This window comes from Olea europaea, unplaced genomic scaffold (genome assembly GCF_002742605.1).
Source record: "Olea europaea var. sylvestris unplaced genomic scaffold, O_europaea_v1 scaffold1971, whole genome shotgun sequence".
NCBI lineage: Eukaryota > Viridiplantae > Streptophyta > Magnoliopsida > Lamiales > Oleaceae > Olea > Olea europaea.
In genome coordinates, this window is record NW_019237564.1 from 119,761 (window position 1) to 129,699 (window position 9,939).

General features: G+C 33.8%; 1 protein-coding gene across 1 annotated transcript; it reads left to right on the plus strand.

Annotated features, from left to right (window-relative positions):
* Positions 1 to 311: 311 nt before the first annotated feature.
* On the plus strand, positions 312 to 1,763 carry LOC111379316 (3-oxo-Delta(4,5)-steroid 5-beta-reductase-like). Its single transcript, XM_023002673.1, has 2 exons — positions 312 to 449; positions 532 to 1,763. Exons 1-2 carry the CDS (start codon positions 327 to 329, stop codon positions 1,663 to 1,665), a joined length of 1,257 nt encoding a protein of 418 aa, XP_022858441.1. The 5' UTR covers positions 312 to 326; the 3' UTR covers positions 1,666 to 1,763.
* The last annotated feature ends 8,176 nt before the right edge of the window (positions 1,764 to 9,939 follow it).

The following is a 9,939-nucleotide window of genomic DNA, read 5'->3' on the forward strand; positions in this document are numbered from 1 at the left end:
ACAAAAATTTTATTATGGCGTTATTTGGGCTTCATTAAAATCAAATTTTGAGGAAACATGTATTACATAATAATGATTTTTTGAAAAATGTGTTGTTAAAAATGAAGAAAAGTTTTTGAATTTAAATGTAACATTAACGGAGCCCAAACAGTAGCTATAAAAACCTTATTTGGGACTAATAGTGCTTTAAAAAGTGATTCTCAAGATTAAACTGTTTAGAATTAAATATTGGTGAGTAATTTCTACTAGATCCAAAATTGATAACTTTCCTTGCAATTTCCACAGCTATGATAAGCTTGTGTGGCGCAACGTAAACCGTCTACTATATGGGGTCACGAATGCCACTACAAAAATTATACCTATATATCTGTGTGTGTATTCAGGTGTATCACAATCTTGGTCTCTTCAAAATGAGTTGGTGGTGGAAAGGTGCCGTTGGAGCTGCCATGGCAAGTGTCTAAGAACTGCTTAAATTTAATAATTCACTGTTTTTATAATGATATTAATGATTTGAATGAATCGATATTGCAGAAAGCATCAGCTGAAAATGGAGGCTCGAACAACTACCAGCATGTGGCCCTGATTATTGGTGTCACAGGTATTGTTGGCAACAGTTTGGCCGAAATCCTCCCATTATCCGACACTCCCGGCGGCCCGTGGAAGGTCTACGGTGTAGCTCGCCGCCCACAGCCACCGTGGAACGCCGACCACCCCGTTCAGTACATCCAGTGCGACGTGGCGGATGGGAAAGAAACATCAGCCAAGCTTTCTCCCCTAACTGATATAACCCATATTTTTTGGGTGACTTGGGCTAATTTTCCCACGGAAGCAGAATGCTGTAAAGTGAATGGTGGCATGTTGCAAAACGTTCTTGATGCAGTGATGCCAAATGCACCAAATCTTAGCCATATTTGCCTTCAGACAGGACACAAACATTACATAGGACCATTCGAAGCCTTTGGTAAGATCAAACCCCATGAAACTCCATTTGTGGAGGATGTGCCCAGATTAGATGTCATCAACTTTTACTACACACTCGAGGATATAGCAATGGAAGCCTGCAAGAAGAAACAAGGCCTAACATGGTCTTCCCACAGGGCTGCAGTGATTTTCGGCTTTTCTCCATACAGCAAGATGAACTTAATAGGCTCCCTTTGTGTCTATGCTGCAATATGCAAGCACGAAAACGCGCCCTTCAAATTCCCCGGCACAAAAGCGGCCTGGAACTGTTATTCAGTGGCATCAGATGCAGACTTAATAGCCGAGCACCAAATTTGGAGCGCGGTCGACCCCAATGGGAAGAACGAAGGTTTCAACTGCAGCAATGGGGACCTTTTCAAGTGGAAGCATATGTGGAAGATATTGGCTGAACAATTTGAACTCGAATATATAGAATTCGATGAAAATGAGCCGTATGTGAGCTTAACAGAAAGAATGAAAGATAAAGGGCCGGTTTGGGATGAAATTGTGAAGAAAAACAATCTTGAGGCTACTAAATTAGAGGAGGTTGCAACATTCTGGTTTGCTGATGTGATTTTTGGTTTTGAGTGTATGTTGGACAGTATGAATAAAAGCAAAGAACACGGTTTTCTGGGATTCAGAAACACCAAATATTCACTCATTTCGGTCATTGATAAGATGAAATCACACAAGATTGTTCCTTGAATGTTGAGTAACTTAGGCCTTGTAATTTTCCTTCTTTTTATTTGTAATAATTAACGTTTAATGTCCTTATGGAAATTGAACTTCTCTTTTGGTTTTTAGACAGTATTGAAATTGTTTCTATACAAATTCTTTCTTGGAAAAAAACAGAATGGGGGACGAGAGACGCAGATGTTCTCAAGTTGTATCGTCTGATATATTCTGAATTTAGTCGATCACACATATGCTGCAATTGTCATCTTCGTCATTTTCCCCCAATTTTGAAAGGCCTTCTTCAGCTCAATTTAGCCTTTTGATAACCAATAGATGAATCCAATCGAGGAGGAACTTTTTAAAATGGCATTCTAGAAAGGTGCATCCCACTGTTTTTCATTACCCAAGGCTTTAATACATTTCGCAATCTAGAAATTTATGCTGGTGCAGGTGATATTCGGGAACAATTAGCGGCTCTAGATTTACGAATTATTCTAGATAACTCGTTGCTAGAATGGAAAGAATTAGGGGAAGAAGGGCCCACAGAAAATGAATGGGAAGATAGAAAGGTTGGAAGAAGAAAGGATTACTAAAAATAATAATTAATTTTTAAGTTTTTGGAGTCAAAATCAAATTCTATCATCCTTTGTCTTCGATTTCTCCTTCTTCTTCAACTCGAGTTGTTGCAAGATGTTCTTTGTTTTCATTCAAAGTCTTTCTTGAAGCTTTGTTGAATTAACCTCATTTTTATACACTAATCTTTGTGCTCAAGTTTGATTGTGTGACATGTTTTGAATTAGCTTGATCACATTATGCGACGTTCTTTCAAGATTTTCATTTTACATGAAGTTCCTCTTTTATTCAATGTTTTAAAAAGCAGTGCCTAGGTGCGGCGTGAAGTGGGTACAAAACGACCCGCCTTGCGCTTTTTGTATATTTTTTGTACTATTTTTGTGCCTAGGCACTTTTTTTTTAAATAAAGTATTTTATAATTTTATATTTTAGTAGGTATTATTTTAGTTATTAAATGATTTTTTGGTTGATTAAAAATTAAAAAAATTAAAAATATAATATTAAAATAAGAAAACGTTTTTTTATATTTAGGACTCACCTAGGCTTGCCTAGCCCCAATCTCGACTTCGACATCCTATAAATGAGCAATCTTTTTATATTACATTTGATATATAAAAATTAATTGTTAATACATAAATTTAAACACCCATTAAAATTTATATATACATGAATATGAGTAAATTCATACATAGTGACTCTAGATTCACGTAATTCAAGATTCATCAAGTAAAAATTCATTGAATCTAGATTAAGGTGAATGTCAATTAATTGAGAATTAATAACACAAATTTCATAAATGACAATAATTTTGTAGCATGTATTATATATTGAAATATAAAAAGAAAGGTATTCTTGAAATAATTGAATTGTAGCAGGTTAAAATCGTCCGAAAAATGATTATATTTGATGTGATATTTTAATATATTATAGATATGTCATTCCATCTGCTTAAATTTTAGAAAAATTGCACCGTAGGTTCCCATATATCACTTGAGTTGTGAATTGATTCCCGACCTTTAAAAAGGAACAAGAGACATGGTTAAATGGAGAATGGACAAAATTATTGTTGAAGCGGCATGTGGATACATTTAATATGTATCTACATATTCTAACAATTTGTTTAGTATGTAAACAGACAAGTGATCCATAATTTATCACCCTATTCGAAGTTCACCAAAAGATAGTTAAATCAAAGGATTCTCAACTAATTTCTAAGATTCATCTCCATGCAATCTTGATTGAGAAATAATAGAGTTGTTGTTTTTCACCGTAATTATGATAAAAAGAAATGTCGAAAATCGTGAAGGTACTCGAGACACCATAACTAAGTTCATCTTCGGCGATGAGCATTCATACACAAGAATCAGACCTCCATCACGGCATCACCCCATTCTCAATTAGATCCTTGAATTCTAACCAATACATTAGATTTTGTTACTTTATTTAAAGCTCGTAATGTACATATAACGCACAGTGTCTGTTTTCAATTACTTTTCAATTACAGCCTTTCAAGATTCATCTTCACAAGTTCCCTGCGTCCTTTCAACAAATATTTTCTATATTAAATGTAAACTTGATGGAATCTTGTCCAAAGACTAAAAATGCAACCAGGTTAATGATCAATTTGCTCATTTTTACAAATTTCTTCAAATTCATTGTCCCATCAAATTAAAGCATACAAAAGGACAATATTCTGGTCCTGCATAGTGTAAAAGTTGAAGACATTAGACATTCTCTTAATATTCTTTTAGTTGTGCTCAAGAAAATTAATTGATGTGATACTTGGTAATAGAAAGGCTTAATTGTATTTAAACCAAGGTGAAGTATATATACATATTAGTGGATATAAATGCAAAGAATTGCTATTCCTATGGACTATTGTGTTTACATGGATAACCATATCATAATATCTAAAACTAAAAATGAGATAAGTTTGATTCTTTAGGAGCCTACTCGTTACGTCTCCTCAAGATGGTAGATGAAAGCACACCAATCTTGACGCAAAGATCCTGAATACAAGAAGAGGATAGTGGTTTTGTAAGGCATTTGCGATTTGATCATTGTTCGACACATAAGAGACTTGAAGCTCACGGTTCTGTACCTTATCCCTAACAAAGTGATAATCTGTTGCAATATGTTCCATACGGAGTGAAATATTGGATTGACCCAAAGATATGTCGTCCCCACATTGTCACAATAGATTGGAGGTGCTGATAGAATAGACACACCAAGTTCAGATAAAAGAGACTTTACCCAAATTACTTAAGAGGCTGCAGAAACAACAACCCGATATTCAGCATCAGTTGATGATCGAGCAAAGGATTTTGTGCTTCTTTGATGACTAGGAGACAGCATTGTGACCAAAAAAGGCAATATGGGGGCTAGATGATGACCTGTCAAATGGATTTCGAGCCCAATCCACGTCAGAGAAAGCATGAAGGTAAAGTGGTGAAATTTTGTTGGGACCGATGAAGACAACGCAAGAATTGAGATTTGATGAACCCAATATGAAGTATAAATAAAGATTAGAAAATAACCAAGAACAAGATTAAAGTAAAAGATGCAAAATAAAAGGGAACTGACAGAGGAACGATGTTATTTTATTCAATCACTATGAAAGGAGAGAATTACAGCAGTTGGCTTCAACAATATTGAAAGATGAGTCATATATTTATAGTACACGAGTCTAGTCCTAGGAATTGGCAAAATATGGAAATTAAGAAAAAAGGAAATGTGTAAACAAAGAAAAAAGAGAAAAAAAAATCTGCCGAGACACGTGAACAGGGAACACGCCACTTTCCCTATTTCTTTGGAATTGATTTCACTTTGATTCTTTCATATTTCCACATGGCTCCAATAAAATTTTCTTTCCTTAATTTGCAAAATACAACTTTGATTCCCTTTCCTTTTGTTTGCCACTTCCAAAGACTCCTAATTTGAGTCACAATTTAACAAATTTTACTTTGGAATAACCCATATTGAATTGTATCGGCCAAATATCTAAGCGGTCATTTATCACATGACCAATGAGCTGAGGTAGGATGACGTTGTTAGTTTGATGCCCTCCAAGTATTATTTTGCATAACGACGTTATGAATTAATATTCGATCATTCACGTGTTATAATTTGAAACAATTTTTAAGTTTCATGATCATATATGGCGTCAAAAATTGTGTTCTCTATGGTTTAAGTATAGTGAGACACAATTTGTGATGTAATCAAAATATATCGTTTACAATCGATACATAAAGTTGAACGTTTTATGATGATAATATTGCATTATTCTTATTGAGATTTGTCCATATTTGTGAATTAGAATAATAATGTGTTTTGATAGTTCAAATTCTTTGAGATACCAATGAGTGAAGTCTTAATTTAAAGATTGATCTTGATGCTTTGGGAATCGGGGTGAAATAGTTAGGATTATATTCTTGCAATAATAATTCGATAATCATCTCAATGAGACGATCATTACTTCGAGAATTTTTCTATAGGCATTTGAACCCGAACTCAGTAATTCAAAGATGGGATCGTTGGACTCTATGTTGTGTTTAGTTCACAACGATTAAACTTATCAAAATGGGACTTTTGGGGGGGGGGGGATGCACGTTGAAAGGGAAATATATTATTTTGTCGATTTCAACATATTGATGGTCAAATGAGGGTTGAATTATGGAATAATGATTGGAGGATATTGTTATTCGATCATAATTTGCATCCGCAATTATCACTCGACTTGAGTATGCAATTTCGAAGTTTTGGTAAAATAAGCCAGAATTAATATATGTATCTTAATTGGTCAAGACTTGACCCAATTAGAAATATCTATTGGAACTTGGATCTTGTGAGTTCGGTTAGGTCCATCTCTTGGTTCTATTAAAAGTATGTGATTTAATTGGCCTACTGCAACAAAGTCCAAAAAAAATTGCGCAATTATGAAACCCTAATTCAATATTATAAATATGGCCTTTATGGGAACATTTATCAAGGTTTTAGGTTTAGTCACCCTTCTTCAAATTTTCCAAAAGAGAGGCACCTAAAAGAAAATAGGGGAAAAGATATAAGGGAGGAAGCATTTTGCTAGCTTGTTAAAACCTCTTTCAAGGTTATTATCTCACCCTTATGTTTGAGGATTTAAAAATATCCAATGATCTCAAGGTGATATAAGATCCATTATTCACTTGTGTATTCATTTTCCATATTTCAATACTTTTGTACCAAGAGAAGGGGGTGAAGTTTTGGACTCTAAAATCTCTTATGTTGCTATTTCTTCTTTGGAAACTTGGTGTTTTGGAGATGAAAAACTCATGGTTGTGGAGGTGTTGGTTGAAAATATGGAAAGAAAGAAAAGTGGAAGGAGATAGAGATGGAACAAACAAGAAGCAAAACAATTGTAGCAGCAGCAACCATAGCAATCGAATGCAACAACTGGTGCAACAGGTAGCAACGATTGCCCGCAGCCGCCGCCACTCGACTATAGCGTTTTTGGCGGCCTCTTTTTGGAAATTAGGTTAATTTTAAGTTTTTGGGCCTTTTTCCTTTTAAAAATTTGAGCCAATCTTATTGGATAAGTGCTTTTATTTTTTTAAAAGGATTGAACTTGTTTTATGGATGATGAATGAATGGATAATTATCCCATGTCATGTACATTAAATGAAATACCACCTGGTACACCAAAATCATATGCATTGATATTGTATAATTTTTTACAACTCCAAATTAATTAGAAGTGTTTGAAAATATATATTTAATAATTTGGTGCCAATATAATTGTTTATAGTTGGCTCATTATTTATTAAATGAAAACCCAACGGTTCAAAATAACAAGTGGGAGAGGGTTTATAGGCATGTATAAATTCACGACCTCCACCATTGTCCAGTTTCTTATTAAAATAAGTATGTCTAGTATCAAATTACATCAGTCTCCCTATAAGAAGACTACGTTATTTTAGATTAACTGAATTGCAAAATAGGCTAAAGGATCTATTTTCAAATACAAACTTGAAACCCAAATAAACTAGTCTAGAAATAGAAACTAGATTATTGAAAAAGCTTGGAACATAAAAAATGTTTTTAAGATCTAAATTAAAACCAGAATTTAAAATTAATCTAAAAGATCACACGCCTTCAATAGTTGAACTCAACTGGTTTTCCTTATAGACTCTTTGCTCATTTTATTGTGGTTTTCTTATGTACAGAACCCCCACATAGTATTGGCAATGTGAATTGTACTACCCAAATCAATCCACCATATATTGTTTGAAATGTTAATCCAAAGATATTCATGACACTCTAAAGAGATAATAGTACCTTTATTTTCAAGCCATTTCGTATACTTGAAACAATGCTTCTTTATATGCCCTTTCTTCTTATAAAATAAGTAGACATCTTTATTGCTCTTTTACTTTACTCTTGTTCTCATTTCATTTATCATGAGATGTCAGATAAGCAGTTTCCAACTTATTCTACTTTAGTCTTTCTTCCTCTTGAACACGCATCATAGGGAGTTCATTTACAGTCCATTTTTCCTTAGTACATTATACGATATTTTAATAGACCATACTTCATAGGAAGAGAGTTCAGAATGAGATGAACAAGGAATGACTCCAAAAGTTCTATCTCTAGGGATTTAAGTCAATTAGCAATGTTTCTCATTTCCTTTATGTGCACATACACACCTATCAAATTTTACTACTTTGTGCAGAAGCCTTTTCTTTAGAGTGTTGGAAAAAATTTTGTTAAAACTTTTAAAGTGCTCTTCAATAGCCTTTATGAAGTCCTTAGCCTTATCACAATGAAGGATTGATCCCTTGATACTTTTACTAACATGAGTCTTCATGAGACTCAAGTTCAAGCGATTGGATTTTTCCTATTCATATATTGACCTCTCCTCTAGCATACCTGATTTCATAGGGACAAGTGGTTTATCCACATGGAATGCCAAATCAAGATCAATACACTTGACAGTAAGGAGAATCTTATCCTTCCATTTTAAAAATTGTCACTACAAAAGGAATTGGACTTTAACTATAGTCATTGAAAAACTAGAAACCACTGCATAAGATAAACACATACATTAATGCTATGAAGACCTTCTTTATATTGAATTAACCACTGCCAATTCAATTTTGTAAATTTTGTTATCACATATTGAATTTATACAGACTTTAGTAATATCAAATACAAATGTTTCTATACCTATGGGTCTAGGAAATTTCTTATTACGAAATTTAATAATTATTTTATTGCTATTAAATGCTTAATATAATTATTTCATTGTGAGGCCAAATAATCATCCCATGAATTGACTGCACTTTAAAGATGTGTAGTGTCACCAAATAATACCATATGTGTTTTATGTTCGACGACATAAAATTATAAGTATATATGCATCGGCTAATGTATAGTTATAATATGTCTGTAAAACGTGTTTGCACACTTATAACCGAGTTTGGAATATTAAAACTTACTTGAAATCCCAAGAAAACGAAAGAATGTATTACTTGTCTTCCTGGCATTTGATTGCTCACCAAGTACTCCTCTTCTAGTCAGAAACTCGATCACAAAGGAAGGAATTTGATAGCCACAATCCAAGAACCAATTTTGAGATGCAATATTTTTGAAGTCAAGTCTTTTTCCTCATGTATGCCTACTACTTCCCTTAACCCACATTTTTTTGTTTGCTTTTCAGAATTATGAATTATGGAAGTTTCATGGGAGTTATTGGTGGTGGGGAGGTTAATATTCAAATTCAATTTTCAACTCCTCCATCCAAAATTCATTTCCATGCAAATCGGGTCAGGTCAACCCACATGGGTGACCCGTTTTCTTCCAACATCTCCCACTCTCACATGATCCGTTTGACTTGATTCTAATATAATATCAACTATATTAATCTCAACATCTCCAAGTTCATATAGGTAAATAGATCATGTGACCAGTGAGTTAATTTAAGAGCACACAACACTATACATTTGATAGTGATATATATAGCAATTACAATTGTGTAACAAAACTCAAATAATCAACACAATTGTCTGGTTGCTGAATACAAGCTGAGGTGTTTGTTAAATAGTCTTCCTTTCCTACTCGAATCCCTTCATTTCAAGTCAGCTGCTTTCCTAGACATGTCCCATCAAACTGAATCAACGATAGTTATTGACAACATGCTAAAGTAGCAACACTAAAATAAAATTATGAGAAATAGTCAAGAGTCATAAGGGTATATAAGTTAGGTCAAATGTACCTCAGAGACTTACACAATGAAGGAGCAGGGATCAATTCTTTCATTTTTTATTGGTTGTTAAAACACATGTGGTATGAAATATAAAACACGTGTTACGATATTTCTCCCTTTCTTAGGGCATAAGTCTAATCTTGCAAATTAAATATATCGTACAGATCATAGTTTATATATTCCTGAATATCGAACCTGAGTTTTCCTTATATTTATTTCTCTAGGTAATCTCAAATCAGGAACTCGATCTGGCTATAAAAACAGGTCTAATGGATAGCAAAAAAAAAAAATCTATGTTGATTACTTGTTGTAATCTCATCTTGATGTCTTATCAAGGCGATTGGATCATGTACACAATATGATCACTGTATCTCATCTCAGCAACCTCAAAGTGTCTGAGGTGATTGTTCGTGTGAGTGAACCAATCTCAACCTGTTTGACATACTTTATGTGTACATATACAACGGTAATCTAAAAATCACAATAAAAGATTA